This window comes from Pygocentrus nattereri, chromosome 10 (assembly GCF_015220715.1).
Source record: "Pygocentrus nattereri isolate fPygNat1 chromosome 10, fPygNat1.pri, whole genome shotgun sequence".
NCBI classification, from domain to species: Eukaryota; Metazoa; Chordata; class Actinopteri; order Characiformes; family Serrasalmidae; genus Pygocentrus; species Pygocentrus nattereri.
Genome location: NC_051220.1, coordinates 35,764,599 through 35,786,537, shown reverse-complemented (window position 1 = coordinate 35,786,537; position 21,939 = coordinate 35,764,599). Strand labels below are relative to the sequence as shown.

Below are 21,939 nucleotides of genomic sequence, written 5' to 3'. Positions count from 1 at the left end.
TCTGTATAGCACATCTATCTATCTATCTATCTATCTATCTAATCACCCACCCATCCATCCATCCATCCATCCATCCATCTATCTACCTACCGATCATCATGTAATGAAATAAATAAACAGCATGAAAATGGTTTCTACAGATACATTTTTAAGCATGTAGAGGTCAAAAGTCTCAAAAAATTTAACAATTCACTTGGAATTGCGTTTTGAAAAATATGAGGAATTCTTTTATCACACACAATAACTACAACGTAGTTGATTAACCAAGAACAAGTGTCCCAGTATGGACTCCATTCTGTATGGTGGTGACCAACAAGTGAAAGAGTGAAAGAGCATGTAGAGAATGACTGACCAAGTCTGTTAACATGTAACTGATAAGTCTGCAGTTTTTCAGAGCCATAAAACACCCAAAGCTACTGATCATACAAGACAGAGAGACAGACATTTGTGTACTTCAGTCAAATTGAAAAATGCAAAGTGGCAACCAATGGCTGTTTTCTCTTGCTTAGATGATGCATAACTTTGACCAACATGTGCATAAGTACGTTCTCATAACTTTATTATATAGCAGAGTACATTTTATACATATATTTCACAATGAAACCTGAAATTTGGATTCTAAAATATGCAGAACCGTGCTTAAAACAATAGGGCACTACTACAGGCTAAAACAATTGTTTGCAAATATTTCTGAACTCAGAGAAGCACCTTGTGGTGAATAATGCGAAATGTAAGATGGTTGATTACAAAACTGAAACGTGATGCTGAGCAAACACCTTTTCTTAAAAAGAAAAACACTTCTAATGTTATCAAGTGGTCTTAACAGAAAGCTTCTAACGGAGTGATAAGGCACTGCTAGAGGCACTTTGTGACTACAGCCATTGAATGAACGCTTCTCACATTATGTAAGCAGCATATCAACACTAGTCAAGGTGAGGAATTGTTATATGGGCACACTGAGGCAACACGAGGGCTTCATATCACTGTTTATACGGGAACAGCCATCTACAGTAACACTCGATACACATTGGTGCAAATGTGGTTTGTGGCACTAAGGACCAAAATATCGGATTTCATTGCTTGTTTTGCAAAAAACAAGAAACCAAAATGTAAAAAAATCATCATGGACTGAAATATTTCAGACATTTTCATCATCATCACATGTTAACCTTGGTCACCCACATTAAGTGTGTTTATGGCCACTCAAGTCACAAGAATGTAAACAGACTACAAGGCTGTGTCATGAACAAAGTGGAACAGCAGTGGCTACTCTCAGGCAGTTGTCCAGTGTTTACATGCAAAACATGCTGGGCTTCACCGAGTCACTGGGTGAGAAGTAGTTTGAGAGCTTAAATGGGATCTATTTTGGATCAGGATGTTTGCAGGCACTTCAAGGAACAATCCCACTTGACTTCAAAAATCAAGGGCAAAACGTGAGTCACAAACAGGCCTAGATGGATAGGAGTGTCAGAACTAGGAGGAAAGAATCCCTCAAATCCACATTTCTGTGGAAGACCCACTCTGAGGGTGAATCCATATCCAGAAGGCACTTGCATTGATGACATTGTAACATAGAGGGGCAGTACTCCAACAGAAAATGCCGATATTGCTGCAGAGCATTGGGATATCTGCAGTTGGACAAACAATGAGGATGAAACGGCTCAGATGTGTCCAGCACAATTAATCTAAGCCAGGAAACCCACTCAGGAAGCTGTTTTCCATGCACTGGAGTTGCTCAGCATCATGACGCAAGAGGCCAGTGTGAGAACATGCACACATACACTCCCCAGCAGAGGGAATTGCGAGCAGGATATCCACGCACATTCTTACGGGTACAGTACCAAAACTGGCACTACATAAAACCACACTTAAATGGTTCAAAATTTTCAGGCTCGGATTAAACGAAAGACATTACAAGTGGAAGGTCTTCACTCCTTAAAGCAATAGCTTGGCAAAATCTCTATAAAATTTCTATAATTTTCCACTTACCCCAGATGTAGCTGACCAGCCAAAACATCTTTGGTGACCAGATTTCGCTTCTTTAGTTCAGCATTGAAACTAACATTGCTAATAAACACTAGAAACATTAGTCACCCAAAAGCCTTTTGAGTAAAAAACTCTTCTCAACTTGCTCACGTCACATCCAGCTTTTCATTAAGGTAAAGCAGACTTGTGGTTTAGGACACTGTATGGCTAACTGTAGGCTATATAAATGAGCAGTACAGTGCTCTGCTATGCACTGTAGATAACAGGTGTTGTGCTGAATCCGGCTCTGCTTCACGTTCATGGGTGCTACATTCCTGATCTTCAGTTTGCAAAATTGCAAGATTAAGTTATTTGAACGGGGGCAGTCATAGTCTAGAGGTTAGGGAACCACCCTTGTGACTGGAAGGTCCCAAAGCATGACTGAAGCGCCCCTGAGCAAGGCACCTAACCCCCAACTGCTCCCCGGGTGCCGTGGATAGGGCTGCCCACCACTCCGAGCAAGTGCGTGTTCACTAGTGTATATGTGGTGTTTCACTACATGGTTGGGTTAGACTGCAGAAGTGAAATCTCCCTGTTGTAGGACTAATAAGGGTGGTGGTGGTGGATTAGGAGTAGGAGTAGGAGGAGGAGGAGGAGGAGGAGGAGGAGAAGAACACTGAGAGAAGATTTGAGGATGTATTTACAGAAAACTTTTGGGTGGCTATTGACTTCTAGTGTTTGTTAGCCACATTAGCTCATAGCTCCAGCGCTATTCAATAAGACCTGACATCCTTTGATGCCACAGTATTTCAATACAGGTTGAGATATGGCAATTGAGACATCAAAATATAAAAACGATCCATATTTAAAAAAAAAAAAAATCAACTTATCAGAATATCAATCAATTTATTAACACCATTTGACATTCCTAAGTTTCTTCTACCAATTTCACACACATTTCCATATTTAAAAGTGGGGTCTAAACTAAAGATAAAATATTTGTTTGGTTTAATGCAAACATATCAATTTAAAATATATTTAAAAAAAATAAGGCATTGGACAACAATGGAAGACCTTAACATGAAACTATTACATGGCAAAAAGGCATGATGCAGTGGATGGAGTGCTACATCAGTAAAAACAAACAAACAAACAAACAAACAAACAAACAACAACAACAACGCAGACGTGCATTTTCTGGCTCAGATTGAGTGCTGCCCACAGGAGGAGTTTCAGGGCCTTTTCAGCTGAATAAACACATTGCCTTGCGCAGGACAGCATAATCGCTCTCTGCAGTGTTCTACTATTTCACACTGTGAAACTGGGAACCAGAAAAAGACAAACCCCATAAAAATGGGTCAAAGTAAAAGCAGGCAGTGTTTTTTTTTCCTTCATTACATTAAGATAAAAACACCAATATGATGCATAGAAGTAGAAGGAAACCAGGAGCAATTCTCAATGGAATCACCTCTCCCTATTGCTCATGTCCTATGAACCACGGATCCATTACAACAGATTCTGCAGTTCATATTCAGGTCGATGTGGTTTCCACTCAATCTAATAAGTTACAATTACTATATTATTCGAAGGCTAGAAATAAAACCCCTATAACATGGCAGCCATCAAGAAGCCTTTAAAAAAATTCTAGTCCATTCATCCATAGCCTCAGTCATTAATGAAATTGTGGACTTAATCAGGTCTCTTTTGAAACATCCACAGCTTCTTTGCTCATCATAATACTGACTGAAATGCACTTCAAATTAACACCAAAAATGTTCATGGTGTTTCACAGACAACAAAAAGAATCTACTTTGATCAAGTCGGGCACAAGAAAACTTCAAGGTTTGTGCAAAATGTCCCAGAGTGGAAAAATGGGAAAAAAAAAAAAAAAAAAAAAATTATAGGAAGCTCTCACTGAGGGTTTGAGTTAGGTCCATGTTCTGATGTCAATGGTTCAGGTCTCAGTGTTGCCCTCCTTGGAGTACTCCTCTACCAGCTGCTCATAGGAGTGGCAATGCTCTGATCTGTCCGTAAACACGGAGCCTTCGGATTCGGAGCACTGCTCCTCCTTAGAATCAGTCTCTGATTCGACGTTTTCGTCAGAGGTCGAGAGTTTGGGCTTGGTGTCTTCATCCTCCTCCTCTTCCTCCTCTAGGTTGTTGTTTAGGAGATTCTCCTCATCAATGAAGGTGATGTTAGCATTCTGGAAGATGAGCGGATGGTAATCTTTGGACTCCCATTTGTGACGGCCAGCCCCGTGGCCTCCGGGCCCGAGATTTCCGTGTTCTTCACCTTCTTCTTTGTCCAGCTGATTCTCATACATCCTCTCCAGTTCTGCCTCCACATCTCCATCACCCTGCATCTCGTTCAGCAGAGGTCCACCCTCCTGCCCGAGCAGGTAACTCTTGGACTTGGAGAAGGCCACAGTGACCCGATCGCTGAAGCTGTAGCGGCGCTTCTGCCGAGGCGATCGATCCAGGTTAAGAATAGCATTTCCGTTGATGGTGACAGCATCACTGCAACTTTTGGAGCGGCTGAAATCTTTAGACTTGTTGCCAGCAACTCCATTGGCACACTCGCCTCCTCCTTCCTTCTTGGCGCCGATCTGTTTGATGAGGTCATTGTAGCCCTCCTGTCTCTTGCTCAGGAAGCTGAAGATGTTGACATCGTTGGCGGTAGACGGCAGGTGCAGGGCTTTGTTGTTTTCTTTGTAGTGCTGCAGCTCGTCCAGTGAGAGCTTGCGACGCTTCCTCCGCTTCTTCAGAGCCTTGTGGGCCTCGATGACCATCCGCACCTTCCAGTTGAAGAAGAGGGACAGCCAGGCCAAACCTAGGTAGATCCACACCTCCACAAAGTAGCGATACAGAGTAGGGTAGTCCGCATTGGGGTCAACACCTAAAAAGAAGCACATGCAAAAGTAATTAACACTAAAAATGGAGCATCTATAGCTTTACTAGAATCAAGAGATAACCTTTAGAGCTTGTACTTCTTTGAAACCTTTGACGTGGAGGAAGTAAGATACAGAACTTTTACAGTCACTCCAGATTACTAGAAAGGTCTTAATCATATATAAACAACAAGAAGTGCCACATTAGAGAAGTGATTCTTGGAAGGTGACTCAAGCTGATTTCTTTGCAAACACCACACAGACATAAACGGAAGGAAAGGTCGTTCGACCACTGCAGTGGTATAAGTGGTAAGAATGCTTAGTAAGTCAAGTGTAAAATGCATTATTATAACATCAGTGAAGTTGTAACATCATGACTTGTCTAAAATATATACTCTACAGCCACTTCAGGTTCAAAGCCACACTGTATGTATAAAACCACAAAGATATGGTATTCATGTTGTCACAATGTTTCATGAGTAACACCACTGACAATCTTTTTGTGACATCAGTATTTTACCCACATTTATGAGAAATACAGAAATTTCATTAGCCATGGACTTTCTCTTAGATATCCATACAATAAGTCATTCAAAAATAAGCTAGTTTGTTTTTAAAGGACAGTGTGTAACACAACTGACAAATCTTAGATTTATTGAAATAAAATCCTATTAAACATAACATAAAAGACAATACTTTTAATCTGGTATTACCATTTAAACTGAAAAAGAAACATGCAAAAAATTAAAGAACCAAAACCTTCATCATTGGTTGTTTTTTTTTTTTTTGTGATTTAGAAACAAACAAACAAAAAAAAAACAAAAAAAAAAAAAACACGTTTGAGTTCATATTCTTATTCCGAGCTCATTTTCATGGCCACTGCAGTGGTAGAATAACTCTGTAATAAGTTCCTCAGGCCTACGAGTGCAGTTCTCATGAACTAAAACAACAAAACAACAGTTAACGTAGAAATCAACAAACACAGAATTACCTGCTACAAGATCACCAAATCCAATTGTCGTCAAAGTGACGAAGGAAAAGTACAGGCCCTCTATGTAGGTCCAACCCTCCTGAGACATGAACACGAACGGAGGAATAACCAAATGAACCAGGACACCCCATAACAGGAAGATGGCTGTGCAGGTGAACTGTGCTTTTCGCTGTGAGGGGACAAAACAGAGATTAAGCTGTATTTGTAAGCAGTTAGTAAGCAAATTTCTTTTAAAAATAGTAAAGTTTAAAACTAAAGTAAATGTGAATTCCAAGGATTTCTTTTCATTTAAATTTAAAAACATAAATATAAAATTTGACAAAATTGAGAAATTCAATCACTGAAATATGAAACCAAATCAGCTAGAGTGCTTTTGATGTATAATTGTTCATTTTAGAGAAACTTACCAAATTGGATTTCTTTACAGTGGCAATAGGAACCAGGAGTTTTGATGTTTACCATGTAAACTGTTTACTATTCAAAACCACTAGTGAACCTACAAGTGGCTTTATTTATGAATGTTGATAACTGTGAAACAGATAAATCTGAAGTATTTATATGCATGCTGTGCATGTATCTCTCCACCATGAATGCATTTAAAAATATGTTTTAGGCTGCCTAAAAACCATGTCTCTGACATATCTGTTCATTTGATTTTAAATTTTTTGTGAAGTTCACCACTCTAATTTGACTTTGTCTACATCACCACCTGCGATGGACTGGCGACCTGTCTAGGGGGTATCCTGCCTTCTGCCTGATGACAGCTGGGATAGGATGTGTGTGTGTGTGTGTGTGTGTGTGTGTGTGTGTGTGTGTGTGTGTGTGTGTGTGTGGGGACACATCTTCACCATTAAATTATGTGAAAACTTTGAAAAATCAGTGGAATCCCCATTAGAAGCAGAGCTTGAGATTTTGGACCAGTGATCAAAAGGTTGCTTACCAGCGTGACCCCTCTCTTGGTAAGATACTGTCCAAGGTGTTTTGCTCTTCCTCCAAAAAACTTCCCAAGTTCACTGATCCAGGTCAGACATAGTGGAACACCAAATAGTCCATAAAAAATGCAAAAAACCCTCCCTGATGATGTTTTGGGGGCAATGTTGCCATAACCTAACAAAGGAAAACAGACGATGGTTAATTTCCATGACTGCTCACCAGAAACACCACAATACTACTCATAATCGGATTTAAAAACTGGATTCTGAGAATTCTGAGTTTTCTATTGCGGAAAAGAGTCTCTAACGAGACTGACACTGGCTTATCAAACAAACTCTCTTATCTTCATGTTTCTCTTTCAAGTAATGTCCTCTTATCAGGAAACAGAACTGGACGTTTTGACTCTGGAGTTGCTGACAAAATGGCAAGCAATCCACCTGAGAGTACGATCAGCCCACAAGAACTTTTAAACAGGTCATTACCAAATGATTGCTAAACAGATTCTGTAGATCCGCAGGGGATAAATAAAGCTAATTACTTCCTGTCCTCTTTGATTATTTAAGATAATCAGTGCTGCCTCTGTTTATCCCTAAACAATAAACAGATTTGACTGATTCTCGCTGTGAAAAGGAGGGACTGGACTATTACCGATAGTTGTGATGACCGTAGCAGCGAAGATGACGGCGTTTGGCCAGTTCCAGTTGTTGAAGGTTTTATCTCCGGTGATGGTGACACCTTGCCCTGCAGCTTCAGACACCACCTGGGGGAAAAAGAGATCAAACTAACCGGTCAAAACTCTAAAGTGGGCCTTTACTTCAGTTCCTCACTCTAATAACTACTAGTAGCAATGGAATAATTCATACTAGTTACTGAACAACAGGCCTTGGCAATAATAACTTAATAACAAGCCAGCGTTTTATGGGGTTAAGAATGCAGATTTTTGGAGTGGCTAGGATTTGTTGTGTTTCAGACCAGACCTCATACCACATCCTTCCTGTGAGCCACTGACATTATCAGCAGGTCCCTGATGAGGGCAGCTCTGCCAAACAGGCCACTCAGGGACATGAGTGGACCATCCCTCACCTGAAGGGCTTTTGGCATGGGCTCGGAGCCCTCAGCACGCAAAGCTATCACAGAGATGCGGCAGAGTGGACCTTAATTTGTCCCTAAACAGCTATTCTGCAGTTGTGTAATCACAGATGAAAGGAGCAGCTGGGGTCTGCTTGTGGCAGTGATTCAAAAGCTCCCTCCAGCTTAAGAAAATAAACACATCACTTAGACCAGCTGACCAAGTTGGCCATTTGATTCTCACAAATGAAAAACTATAGAGGCTTTGCCATGCTTACATCAACTTAATTCCAATACAGAGCTGTAAACACAGAGCTGTGTATAATAGTTCGTTTACACCATGTAATAATGGAGAAGAGGAACTTTCAATGGGTTCCTACAGATCTGTTGCCTGTCAATCCTTTGGAGGCCGGCGAGTGGTAGGATTCCTCAAGATACTCTTTAAAATAAAAGGTGCCAGAGGTTCTGGAACAGTAATATATTACTATATACAATATTATAGCACTATAGAAGAACTCTTAAAAGAACCGTTGCAGGGATGGTTCTTTAACACGTTGTAAAGGTGATGTACCAATCAGAGGTTTTCCTAGAATCATAAAGTACTGTGCAAAAGTCAAAGAGCAACCTGCTTTCATTTAAAGCCAAGTCAAAATAGCCATTAAGTACAAGCTATTCATTTTTCAGTGTCAGGAAAAAGTAGAAAATAGCAGACTTGTTTTTAGTTTTCAAAGAATTCTCCAAGGCTCAGTCTAAGAAGTTAGTTGCATTTTCTGCTTTTAATTATTTTGTGGTCATTTTCCACCAACAAGCTGCAGCTGTGTTGGCTGTGTTGCACTGAGCTCAACAGTAATGATAAATAATGAATTATGGGTTCTAATCATTCCAAATCCCTGGGTCAGGCAATACTGTGCAAAACCTATAAGATCACCCTTTCTTTTATTTATTTCCAGTAAAATTGCCTTCAAGTTATTTTTCAGTGTCAGGGAAATAAAATCGTAAAACAGAAAATTACACAAAAACCTCAACAACTAAAAATATATAAATCAGCATGTATTTTAAACGTATTCCACCCTTATTACAGCTTCCATTCTTTTCAGGAGACTTGCTTTCAGCTTTATAAAAAAATCTGCAGCAATATTTTCTAATTTTCTGCTTTTTACTATCCAAGAAATTCTTAATTACAAATTTTGACTTATCCAGTCATAAAACCTCATTCCACATCTCAGATGTCCAGTTCTGGTGTTCTACTTCCTACCCCTATCCATTAAGCAAACTGTTTAAAAGAGTAATTCCAGCTTTTGACATTTAAATTTGTCAAAACAAAGTAATTCAGTAATTCCACAAAATCTAGAAATTTCATCACCTTTTTGTGCAGAGCTGGATACACATAACTTCTCAAGAGCACAGATGCTGAGCAGCTATTAAAAAGGAAGCAGGCCTCTTGAGCTGTCTGTGTCGCGACTACTTCCTGTCCCAGCAGCCCCATCACATCAGTAAACTCGGTGATGAGTTATGACGTGCTGTCCTTGGCTCCTCCATTACAGGCCTCTGCTGGGCGAGGAACCTTTGAGGGCCAGTGCTTGTTCCATCTGCTGAAGACATCAGGATGGGACACTAGGCTTTATGAGGGTCTCCATTTGGTGCGTTGGGGGAACATTTTATTTTTTAAGTTATATGAGATTCCCTGAATTAGAACTAAGGGAGAGAAAGAGACACCTGTTGAGCGTCTACGAGGAAGAAAAAAGAAAGTTCCATTATGTGAGTCAGAAGGTCTGGGGCCAGCTGGAGGCTAAACGCACAACATGTGATGGTCCTAAAATTCTCCTAAAAAGGGATCTGAAATTGTCTGTCTAGAAGGCTTTCGCAGCAAACTTCTGCAAAAAAAAAAGCATCTTTAAAAGGAGCCCATCAGCCTCTGAATGCAGAAGCGAGCAGTGATCAACATTACACCAGCTAGGACTGAAAGGTCATGGCAAGTGTAAATGGACAGGGAGGAGAAATGTGTGGGATTTTTTCCACTGTGTGTGTTTACAAATCAAAACACACAAACTAAACATGAGGCTCATTTAATAAAAGGTTGGACACATGGCGTGTTAGCAGCTATGTGGACATGAATCCAGTCCACTCTGACTGTAAGACATGGTCATCTGCCTAGCTGGAAAAGTCAAATTTACAGAATATTCCCCTTTAGCTCTGTTTGAGTTATCAGCCAAGACACCTAATGTCCAAAGTTTGCTTCTTTAGTTTAGACTTAGAGCTTCAAGACCAAGAGAAGTCTTGGTTTTAAAGATGTTTATGATCGGCATAAGTACTGTTTAGCAGAGATGCACCGATTCGATACACTGCATCGGTATCAGCACAGATACTGACTTATTATTTATGGATAGGGTATCGACCAGCTGGGTGCTCCACAACAGCGACAGTAGCCTAAAACTGAATTTATATGTAGTTAAAGTCAACGTTAACACAGGATGTTTTTTGTGATTGGTGGGGAAAAAAAAAAAAAAAAAAGGCATCATGGAGTGTCTCAGAGCTAGCTGAGCATTTTTTCCTCAACAAGACAGGGGTGGTGGGCAGGTTTTAACATTATAAAATTCTTAAATATTATTTTTTTCCCCCACCAGCTGAGGCACAGTGATGTAGAAGTCAAAAGATGTTTTAGAGGTGGGGCAAAAGTCATTATATTTTAATTGAAGATTACCAGAAAATAAAAAAGTCTCTTTGTTTTGGATAATACCTTAATCAAGAAAGATATCTTAATTTAAAAATTATTTGGAATTGATTTAATAACCAAATAATAATCAAATAGCTGAACAAACAAAGAATATGCTGGAATTATGAAAACAATCACTAGCAATAGTGAAGAAATACTGTAGACTATAATGATAACAGGAGGAAACGGGGTCTCCAATGTTCCAAAGTCTCAAACATCACAACGGCTAAAATTAAAGTGCTCAGATTTTTGGACGATTTTGAGACATTGTGGTAATTAAGACGCCTACAGTGACCAGTTTACCCACCATTAAATAAACTGTAGAGAGAGCCTGAGGTTATATTAATCCAGTGTGGACCGTCATGTCAGCAAAACATTCTGCCATATTCTGTGGAAAATGAGTTTTTGCTATTTTTAAGTATGGAGGCACCCGGTTATGCCTTTACTAGTATTCACTATGAACAGATAAGTGTGATTTTTCTCCGATGTTAATGGCACACTACATTAAGACAGTTAGTAAGCCGTCTTAAATTACAATTAAACTTAATTTCTGGACACGTTTTCTCCCTGTGAGCAGCCAAATGTGTTGCACATGGAACTTTTGGTGTAAAATTGTGCCATCCATCTCTGACACCTGGCTGATTAACTATGTGAAAAGGAAAACTTTACACTGTAATTTTCTGTGAACTATTTCATTAATGTCCTGTTGTGCATGAATGGCATCACCTCTTACCACATATTATATTATTGTACTAATGCATTGTTATAGTTCCATTCGCACTGAATGCTATGAACTCACAAATGGGCCATTTATCAACAGCATATTTGCACTGCACCACTGCTGAATGAGAGCATGACCAAGACAACGGCCTTTATCCTCAGACCACAACTGTTGGATGGGTCATCAGCAGGTCAACTTTGAGTCATCCTGGATCATAAAGAGTTACCACTCAACATGAGAGAGGGATCTGCAAGGAGAAGAGCGTTGAAGGGTGAAAGGTGTCACAGATGTGCTTGGCTCACAGATGTGAACAATCTTGGGGTTGGAACTGAAGCTCAGCAATACACCAATAAATATCATTATCACAGTCTGAAATGCATTCTTGTGACCTCTCGGACCACACCTAATGGGTGGTGTTTAGTAAACAGCGTCAAACACCATCCTTACCACTCAAGGGGACAAACGAGGCAGAACCAGACAGGCATAAAATTAAAACCAAAATGAAAGACTTTTTGCATGATACTCTAACCCCCCACAACATTTACTAACAGAACAGTTTCTCAACAAATGCTTGTTATTCCAATTATTATAAATATTATAATATTATTATATTTCTTTTCTTTTTTGATAATTTTATCCTCTAATGTTTCAGTAGCCAGTAGTATCTACATTAGTCAATAAAGATATATATCTGAATTTGAAACTTTGTGATAATCAGACCTGATTTTTTTTTTAAATAATAAACAAATAGGTGCCCAAATGTCTGATGAACAAAGAATATGCTGGAGTTATGGCAAAATCACCAGCAACAGTGAAGAAACACTGTAGACTACAATAATAACAGAGGAGGAAACGGCGTCTCCAATGCTCCAAAGCCGCAAATGCCACAAAAGCAGTTGTACTGTCGCACACTGGCTGTATGCAAAGCATTCATCTACTGCCTTATTAGCATTCTCCCTGGGCCAGAACCGCCCTCGTCCTCAGTCAACAGCACTATGATGCGACTCAAAGCAGCAGAGAACAGCGTCACCGTCAGCCACAGCATAAACAGCACAACCTCCGTCCCCAAAACACTTTGGCTTTTCACAGCATCGTGCTTCCATCAGCACTGACAGTGAGGGGTTCCCTCCACGTCCCCTGAAACCACTCTGAGCTTTGCATTATTTTAATGCACAACCACCAGCTGCCCAACTACTGTTGTGTAACCACCGGCCTCTGTATACTTTCTTAAGATCAGGATGACTGGAAATTTCTACAGTTCCAGGCAGCTTTAGCGCAGGAAGTCCAGCAGCACAAGGCAACAGCAATCATTTAGTCTAGCACTGTACCATCAGGACAAACACTACAGCCTTAGTCACTGTTTGGTCTATAGAAGGTCGTGGAGAAGCAAAACAGTAAAGCCAACACATTCGTTTCCTTATCTGCTTTATGCCAACCAGTTCTCACTCTTTCAAGGCTGGCGGCATGAAAGAGCCACAGCTGACTGGGCAAAACAACAAAGGAGAAGTTTTGAGAAGTTTATGAAATGGAAAACCTCCAAATGCTTCTGAAATCCCACAGAGATAAACATAAGTGTACAATAATGTTGTAGAAAAGTAGCTTTGTAGGGTAAGTACAGTGTGGCTCATTTTTCTTTTCTTCAAAGCCAAGCTAGATGATCTTCCTCTGTATTTGAAACGCAGAGGCAAACTTGCATCAGAAGAAGTGAAAGTGCAGTGGTAGAGGCAATTTGAAGCCCACTGCAACACTGATAAACAGCATGTGGCAAAACCACAATGACAAACTCCAACTGTTATCAGCCAGCTGACTCTGTGGCTGCGGGATCTACACTGCGAGTAGTTTTCCATTCCTCTGCATGGAGAGAGCACAAGGTGCCTAGGAACTTGAAAACAGCTGCTTTGAGGGGCAGATTGAATTGCTGTAGCCTCAAACAATAGAGCCATTTTTCACAGGTTCATAGTCAACAGCCAGTGCAGCATCAACAAGCCAAGTTTGGGGGAAAAAAAAAAAAAAAAAAGAAAAAAAAAAAAAAAAAAAAATCATCCATGGTCAACCTTCTGGCAACATACACTGTTAGAAATAAAGGTTCTGTGCAGGTACATTTCTTGTTCATTAAGGTACAAACAATGTAAAACAGTGGTTTTAAGATCCAATTGTGTACCTTAAATATGTTTTTCCCCAGGTGAAAAGTACATATTTGTACCTTTTCATATCCTTTAAAACAGAACAATAAAATGAAAAACATGGAGATGAGATGGGGTGTGTGGAGACAATACAACTTAGAAAATACACTATATTGCCAAAAGTATTTGTTTGTCTGCCTTCACACGCATAGAAACTTAGTCACATAGTGCGATCCCATTCTTAATCCATAGGGTTTAATATGATGTCAGCCCACCCTTTACAGCTATAACAGCTTCAACTCTTCTGGGAAGGCTTTCCACAAGGATTACGAATGTGTTTATGGGAATTTGTGACCATTTTTCCAGAGGCACATTTGTGAGGTCATGTTGTACGAGAAAGGCATGGCTTACAGTCTCTGCTCTGATTCATCCCAAAGGTGTTCTATCAGGCTGAGGTCAGGACTCTGTGCAGGCCAGTCAAGTTCTTCCACATCTTTATGGACCTGCTTTTTGCACTGGTGTGCCGTCATGTTGGAACAGGAAGGAGCCATCCTCAAACTGTTCCCACAAAGTTGGGAGCATGAAATTGTCCAAAATCTCCTGGTCTGCTGAAGCATTAAGACCTCGTTTCACTGGAACCAAGGGGTCAGAGCACAACTACTGAAAAACAACCCCACACCATAATCCCCCCTCCACCAAACTTTACAGTTGGCACTTTGCAGTCAGTACAAGTTCTCCTGGCAACAGCCAAACCCAGACTCGTCCATTGGATTGCTACATGGAGAAGTGCGATTCGTCACTCCGGAGAACACGTCTCCACTGCTCTAGAGTCGAGTGTCGGTGCTTTACACCACTGCATTCGACGCTTTGCATTGCGCTTGGTGATGTAAGGCTTGGATGCAGCTGCTCGTCCATGGAAACCCATTCCATGAAGCTCTCTATGCTCTGTTCTTGAGCCAATCTGAAGGCCACAAAGTTTGCAGGTCTGTAGAGATCGACTCTGCAGAAAGTTGGTGACCTCTGAACTATGCACCTCAGCATCCGCTGACCCTGCTCTGCCATTTAATGTGGCATTTTAAGTTCCTGTCGTTCCCAATCCCTTCCACTTTGTTATAATACCACTGACAGTTGACTGTGGAATATTTAACAGTGAGGAAATTTCACAACTGGACTGGTTGCATAAGTGGCATCATATCACAGTACCATGATGGAATTCACTGAGCTCCTGAGAGCAACCCATTCTTTCACTAATGTCTGTAGAAACAGTCTGCATGCCTATATGGAAGTGATTGGAACACTTGAATTCAATGATTTGGATGGGGGAGTGAACACCTTTGGCAATATAGTGTATAATTTAAATGGATTATGGTTATGTTCCCAGACTAAAACTACTGAGATGTACCCTTGAGGGTACCACTCCAGTGACCACTCTTCATTAATTTAATTCCCAGTCAAAAATGTCATCTTTCAGTATTTAGTGTGTCCACTCAACTATTATTACAGTTTTTACTTTTTTTTTCCAAGAGACTTGCTTTCAGTTTCTCATAAGCCACATATACATATTCAATGATATTGAGGTCTGGACTCTGATTTGTGAAATTTCTCTTTTGGTTCTGTTTCCTCAGTGATTGCTTCTTGACAGCTACTCATCCTTTCAGACCCATAGTGCTGAGTTGTCTTCTCACAGTGGAAGGATGGACAAACACCTGTGGTCTTTTCAGATCTGAAAGAAGAGTGGAGCTTCTTCTCTCTCTCTCAAAGTTGAAAGCTAGAAGTGCTGTTTATCTGATGGTTTCTCTAGTTTTGGAAATTCCTGTTTCTTCACTGTTTCCCATGACTCCCACTCTTTTTTATGCAAGTCGATTATCTTACATCTAATCTCCTCAGAAATATCTCCTAAAAACTGGTCTCTGACTTTTACACAGTACTGTAGATGTACAATTTTAAGTATCTACAAACACTAGTTTTAACATTGTCTTGAGTCTGATCCATTAAATATAAACAATAATGACTCCCACAGTCATGTATACTACACAAGCTTATACACTAACACTCCCACAACATGGCACAAACACATACAGTGTACAGTTTCTCTATGATCAGCACTCATGGTTGGATGCCATCCTGTCATTAGGGCTGTGAAAATGTTAGCAGTCAGCCATCGAGCCAGACAAACAAAATGCTGACAATGCAGAAGTGTCTTGTTTTGAGAAATTTAACCATCAAAATCACGTGACTAGCAGCGCACGGTACAGGAAGACTCATGTTTCAAGCATATGCCTTATGTTACATAAATTACATCCTGACCAAAGATTTATACTTTTAGTTTCCAATGATGTAGTCTCAATTTCAGCTGCTCCACCGACAAGGGTAGAGTGTCTGATATCTATTGTACGTTAAGCAGGCCACAACTATTGAGATTGTCAGTAGCATATTGATTGGCTATCTGCATATCCGTGGGTCTGTACTCCCGTGTAATGGTTTTAATCTAAAATGTTACAGCATTTGGTTACAGCATTTTATCCAGAACAACTTAGAGTTGGTGGGTAATTCTTGTTCCTTTACCCTTTTGTCCTGTAATTCAATAACGGCCTCTTACACTAAAGCAGATATGGAAGTAAATATAGTGTTTGCAGGGGAGTGGAGTCTTAATCTTGGTCAAATAAAAGAACATAAAGGCTTAGCTCATTGTCTACCTCTCTGATGCCATTTTGCTTGAGGCTGTTTGAAACAACCTGTTTCACCTGATAAACGAGAGCTGAGACATGATTTTATGCACTCCCCCCCCAAAGTCCCAAGTCACTTGTTTTTCTGAAACCTGCTGTCTTGCTGTAGATTGCTTAAAATAAAAATCAATAAATGAACTCAGCATAAATGTGTTTTTACATTAACGTAGTTAAACGTCATCAGGCACAGGCCTAATTGGAAATCTTGTCCAAAGACAATTATTGGTATAGTGTGGTGTGCTCTCCTGAGTAAGACATCAGCAATAAATGTAGCAGTAGATGGAGTCTAGAAGTAGTAGATGGACTGAAAAACATGTGATGTTCACAGTATCATATTTTAGCACTTCACAGTTTTTCTTAAAATAATTAGAAGCTAGCAACATAAAATATTTGCATGATTTTATGCACATATTACTTTGTTTCCTTTGGGTGTGTTTTAGTTGTAGCACCATTTTTCAAACTGTTCCTACACCTCACACAAAAACTATAGCCTGTAGGTGGTTATTTTAAGTCACATGGCCCTTTCCTGTCAAAGTAAGCAATTCTCTGCCATGACACAATGGACTATCTGGCTTGCAAGACTACCAACAATGAGCCTTATGCAGCCTCCGAGTCTCCTGTGACTCTCACATGAGTTGCTAAACTTCACTGGAGGCTGCACATGCATAATGTCATTCTGTGGCACCTACTCCATTTAAGATGTTGCTCAAAGGTTCCTCATGAAAGGCAATCATTATATTTAAAAGTATGACATCAAGAACAACTTGAATGCATAAATGGTTTTATTGTATGGTAAAGTGGTCCTTTTCCACAATGAAGAGCCTGCTGAATTGGTTCTTTTTGCATAGAACCTTCTATGGCATCATATAGAACCTTTTTTCCAATAATGGTGCTAGGCAACTCCCAAGGACACACAAGGCCTAAAAGAGACAACCTTGTTCAAGGTCAAGGCCTAGGTCTAATTTACAGTAGCCAAAACATATTGGCTTGCAATAGCTCCTGGCATGCAATTAAATTCATCTCAAGGTGAAAGATTGCCTTGAACAACAAACAAATATATTGAAACTAATATAATCTTTGATTGTAAGGAAAGCTTTCGCATGTGTTCTGTTTGTGCTGCTAATTTACAGCGGGCAGGAGTGTCTTGCATATTCTGCATCACCAAACAACACATTAAACCAAAGATGACAGTCGCAATACTTCATACAGCTACCACAGCAATTAATAAGTCACAATGACTATCGTCTAAACAAGACAAACACATTAACTTTCAGAGACAGGAAGACGCATATTCTCCTGAACACAATTAACTGGGGTAATTATGGAATTCCTGGAAATGTTTACAGATCTCTGACCTTGTATTTAGTTTTAATGTTCATCATATTCTCATATGGGGCATCATATCTTTGCCAAGTTAATAAATGACAGGTTTCAGTATCCTGAGGAATTCAAACAAGAGAAGCATCCATGTACAGACTGCTTCGTTGTCACCCATAAACCTTCTAATCTAGCTAATCTGTAACCCAGTCAGTAGCCATGTCCTAACCTTCAAAATCTCTGGAAATTCAAGACTTAAATGTGGTTCACGTTGCATATGCTCACACTGCCAAAGCTAGCATGCCATGAATGCAGTGCAGTGTAAACGTTCATAACAGTTTCGAGAGTCTGAAGATATGCTTTAGGAGGAACTGGCTATTCATTTGTGGCCTAAATGGTGATAACATGTTTTTCCATTCCAGAAAAGACAAGGTGCAATGTCGATCACATACACCAGAGTTATCCTGATAAGATACGAAAGACCAACACCAGCTTCGTGGGCAAGGTGACTTAGAACTTAACCCTGTAACTCAAAGCTTTGAGAAAGCTTCCTTTTTCCGGGTGATTTGTTTTTCATGCAAGAAAATCTAATGACGCGACTTACAAGATCGTTACCCCTTCAAGGCAATGTTCTGCTACCATCCAGGTTAATGATTTACCCACCTCTACCAAGGAGCCCAGGTGGAACCGAATTTATGTAAAACAATGCCCTGCCTGACAGAGGCCTTATGTCTCACTTCAGCAAAGAACAGAACATAAACTTCCTTAGTAAGCAGGAGTTTCCATGTGAAACTTGGAGTTTCAAAATAAAGCATGGGAGCTTCATTAATCATAAAGCCACAAGCATTACCATAACCCGTCTTAGAAATTAAACAGGATCTGTATTCATGTAGGAATTTAGTTAACCACTAGAACAGCCTATAATCATTTTTGGCGCTTCATAATAACCGCATGGCAGATTTAATATTCTCTGCAGCAAGCAGCATATTCAAGAGGTGTTGCTTCTGGTAAAAGTTTGTTTTTATTCTGCTCAGGGGGTTTTTATGCTACTTAGTCCAAACCTCTAACAGCTGACATACAAAAGCCTGAACGATCCCCTCACAGGACCCCCTCCCCTCCCCTCCCCATATACATATACATATACACACACACACACACACACACACACACACACAAAACTCTTCACTTCCAAACCAATCCACCAACAACTGAACTATGACAAAAGAGAATAAAGAAAAGAAGGGGGGGGTCTGAAGCTCTCAATGGGGCATACAAACGATTTTTCTCCCTTTTACAGCCACTTACGTTGGGAGAAGGGGGTCGTTTTGAGAGAAGTGTGGAGGTTCATGAATTATGCAGAGGCTTCGGCATACTCAATGGACCAAAATCTGTGGAGGGGCAAATGGGCAGGACGTGTTTCAACATGTCCTGTTTGGCATTCAGAAGGTTCGCTGGTCTTTGTGCCATTTTCTATGTCTTCTAGAAATCCTTCTAGAAGTTCCTTCATAAGACGGACAAGTTTCCAATTCTTCCATTTAATAGAACTTTTCTCCTATATCTTTCACTGTATGCAGGAAATAAACAGACATCTCACAGACAACCCTCATAACATCATACAGAGTAAAAGAGGCCTGGTTTGGCTTGATTTAGAAGTTATGAAGTTATAAGAGTGTGGTTTTCTAATACAGGAAATTCTCTCCTTTCAGTTAATAATCAAAACAGAGATGGCTTAGATTCAATACGGATTCAACGCTATGCATGTTTGAACAGGGATATCACCAACCTGTGCAGTACACCAGCCCCCTGGAACTGGAATGTGAGACTCTTGGGATATTGATATCAAGCTGATATCAGCAGAAAATAGCCTGGAACACCACATATTCACATTGTGCCTTGCCATTGATGGTGTCCCATTTTGGGTTATTTGAGCTTCTGATGCTAATTTTTAGGCTTGGTATTTTTTTTAAATAGAAAATATTGGATTGGTATCAGTCAATACTCAAGGTTTCAGTATCAATATCAGAACTTAAGTGGGATCGTGCCAGGTATCTGTTTAAGCGCAGAAAAAGATGGTCGCTCCAAGTCTAATCAGTCACCCAAAGGACATTCGGACACTTCCTACCCAAACAGCACTTACAGCCACTGCATTCAGTTCAAAGTGATGCTTAAAAGGCTCTTTTGTGAACATTTTAATTAGATTCCAACCCAAACATTTCACTGTTGTTGGAACAAAACCTCATATATCCAAAATGGGAACTTTACAGGAGAAGGAAAAAACACACTCTACTCTTAATGCAACTCAATGGAACCAGACTTTTTTCCAAGTCATTCTGGGTCATTTCTTTTGGTCCATTCATCATGAAATGAGCAGGCAATGTAAAGGACAACAGGCATTTTCAAATGATGTCAACATTTGATTTGTAACAAACTCAACTGTTTTGACCCATCAGTCAGAGCAATCCAGAAAAACAAAACAAAAACAGATGATATATCACAAAAAAACCTTCAATTAGTTGAATGCAATTGTTTCAGCATGCTAGAATTCAAATTCACACATGCATTTTGTGAGTGGTTTAAGTAGTGCAGTCCAACTGTGTCTAAACCTCTCAATCCAACAATCAGATGGTCAATAAATGATATCGTTATATGACTCATCTAGACACATTTTAACAGACAGACAAGAAGGTCAAGGGTAATGAAAAACAAGTGCAGACAATAAAACTATTCAAGCCTTATAAGGTGAGTAACCCATTATGAGCCCACTAAGCAGGACACATGCATTAGATTAAACTAAGTTCTCTAGCAATTCTGCCTAATCTCATAAAGAAGAGCTGAAGAACTGCAGCTTTCACTGAATGTCAGATGAAGTCCTGGACTTTGGGTTGTTGTGGAGGACACTGGATGGCTGACCGTGTATCAGCATGTCTTTACTGCTTTGTTTTGCACTTTGATGATGTGCTGCTTTGTTCATTTGGGGTATAATTTACTGGGTTCAAGATGCACCTGCTGAAACTTATTAGTGAGAAAACGCTACTGAATGGGGATCCAAGCACCACCATTCCCATTCAGTAGAATTTCCCCTACAAATGAAGCGTGGAAAAAGTAAATAAAAAAGCTGTAAAAGTAACATCTGAGCATTCAAACACTGGAAATGTACATGCTGGGACTTGTGGCTAGATTAATATCCCAGCTCTAACTTTATGAACTTTTGCAGGGCTGGGCTGGAAAAGCTGGACAATGTTTATATAAAATGTGATGCAACATAAGGCCTGTTCACATGACAGAGCAAACACAGAGGATGTCCAAACACTAGTGCATCTTCAGTTGTTTACACACAGGTGGCTACACCCTATATGACCAAACGTGAGCGCCTGAGGAGAGAGAGCGAGCTCTGGAGTCTTGTGAGACCCTACCTCCAAGATCCTGTCGAGGTCAGCTTTTGTAAGGCACGGGTAGTCTTTGAGGATCTTCTCCTTCTTTTCATTGTACTGATTCACTGCAAGTTTCCAGTTGGGCTCCTCCAGCACTTGGAATATCGCTGCCCCGATGGACAGGTAGAAGATAATAGCCGAGGTCAGTAGGGGACCCTTATCCACCATAATGGAGCTGAGAGAGACGCAGGAGAGCAGCCAGGACTGCCTCCCCCTGCCCATCCACCAGATCCACCAGCACCAGCTGCTTTAATTAGGCGCCAAAACCCGGGCTTTCTTTTTCACGCGCTGTGTGGAGGAGGAGTTTCAGCTCCGTCTCGGATCCTCATGAGCGCCGCTGCTCCGCGGCTGAACTCTGGGCAGTGAGGGGCAGTAAAGTTTGGGGCAGTGAACAGCAGAAGCGCAGGACCCGGTGCTCCGGGACTGTGATCCTTTCTGCGGCCACGTGCACAGCTTGTAGCACCGACACCGTCATTAGGAAACAGAGAGGCGTGGCTTAAACATAAGGACCGCCCACCAGAGCGCCACGGCCAAAAAGTCGCTCACTCCTCGCTCTCTCTCTCTCTCTCTCTCTCTCTCTCTCACTAACTGTCTCTCTCTCTCTCTCTCTCTCTCTCTCTCACTAACTAACTGTCTCTCTCTCTCTGTCTCTCTCTCTCTCTCTCTCTCTCTCTCTCTCTCACTGTCTCTCTCTCTCTCTCTCTCTCTCACTAACTAACTGTCTCTCTCTGTCTCTCTCTCTCTCTCACTAACTAACTGTCTCTCTCTCTCTCTCTCTCTCTCTCTCTCTCTCTCTCACTAACTGTCTCTCTATCTCTCTCTCTCTCACTCTCTCTCTCACTAACTGTCTCTCTCTGTCTCTCTCTCTCTCTCTCTCTCTCTCTCTCTCTCTCTCTCACTCACTCTCTCTCTCTCTCTCTCTCACTCTCTCTCACTAACTGTCTCTCTATCTCTGTCTCTCTCTCTTTCTCACTCACTCACACTCACTCTCTGTCTCTCTCTTTCTCACTCTCTCTCTCTCTCTGTCTAAAACATTTTCTTTCACTCTTGTCTGTGTTCTTTTT

At 40.6% G+C, this 21,939-nt stretch overlaps 1 protein-coding gene across 1 annotated transcript; it reads right to left on the bottom strand.

Moving 5' to 3' along the window:
- Window positions 1-542: 542 nt before the first annotated feature.
- On the bottom strand, window positions 543-21,309 carry kcnk5a (potassium channel, subfamily K, member 5a). Its single transcript, XM_017690743.2, has 5 exons — window positions 20,858-21,309; window positions 7,425-7,536; window positions 6,784-6,950; window positions 5,844-6,012; window positions 543-4,860 (listed from the first exon to the last, which is right to left on the bottom strand). Exons 1-5 carry the CDS (start codon window positions 21,095-21,097, stop codon window positions 3,920-3,922), a joined length of 1,629 nt encoding a protein of 542 aa, XP_017546232.1. The 5' UTR covers window positions 21,098-21,309; the 3' UTR covers window positions 543-3,919.
- Between the last annotated feature and the right edge of the window lie 630 nt (window positions 21,310-21,939).

Excerpts from the sequence above, each read along its gene's own strand:
- kcnk5a (XM_017690743.2), bottom strand. The coding sequence starts at position 21,097 with ATGGGCAGGGGGAGGCAGTCCTGGCTGCTCTCCTGCGTCTCTCTCAGC. Across the intron at positions 7,537-20,857 it reads ACCTCGACAGGATCTTGGAG|GTGGTGTCTGAAGCTGCAGG; the intron begins GTAGGGTCTCAC and ends TTTTTCCCCCAG. Across the intron at positions 6,013-6,783 it reads CCAAGAGAGGGGTCACGCTG|CGAAAAGCACAGTTCACCTG; the intron begins GTAAGCAACCTT and ends GTCCCCTCACAG.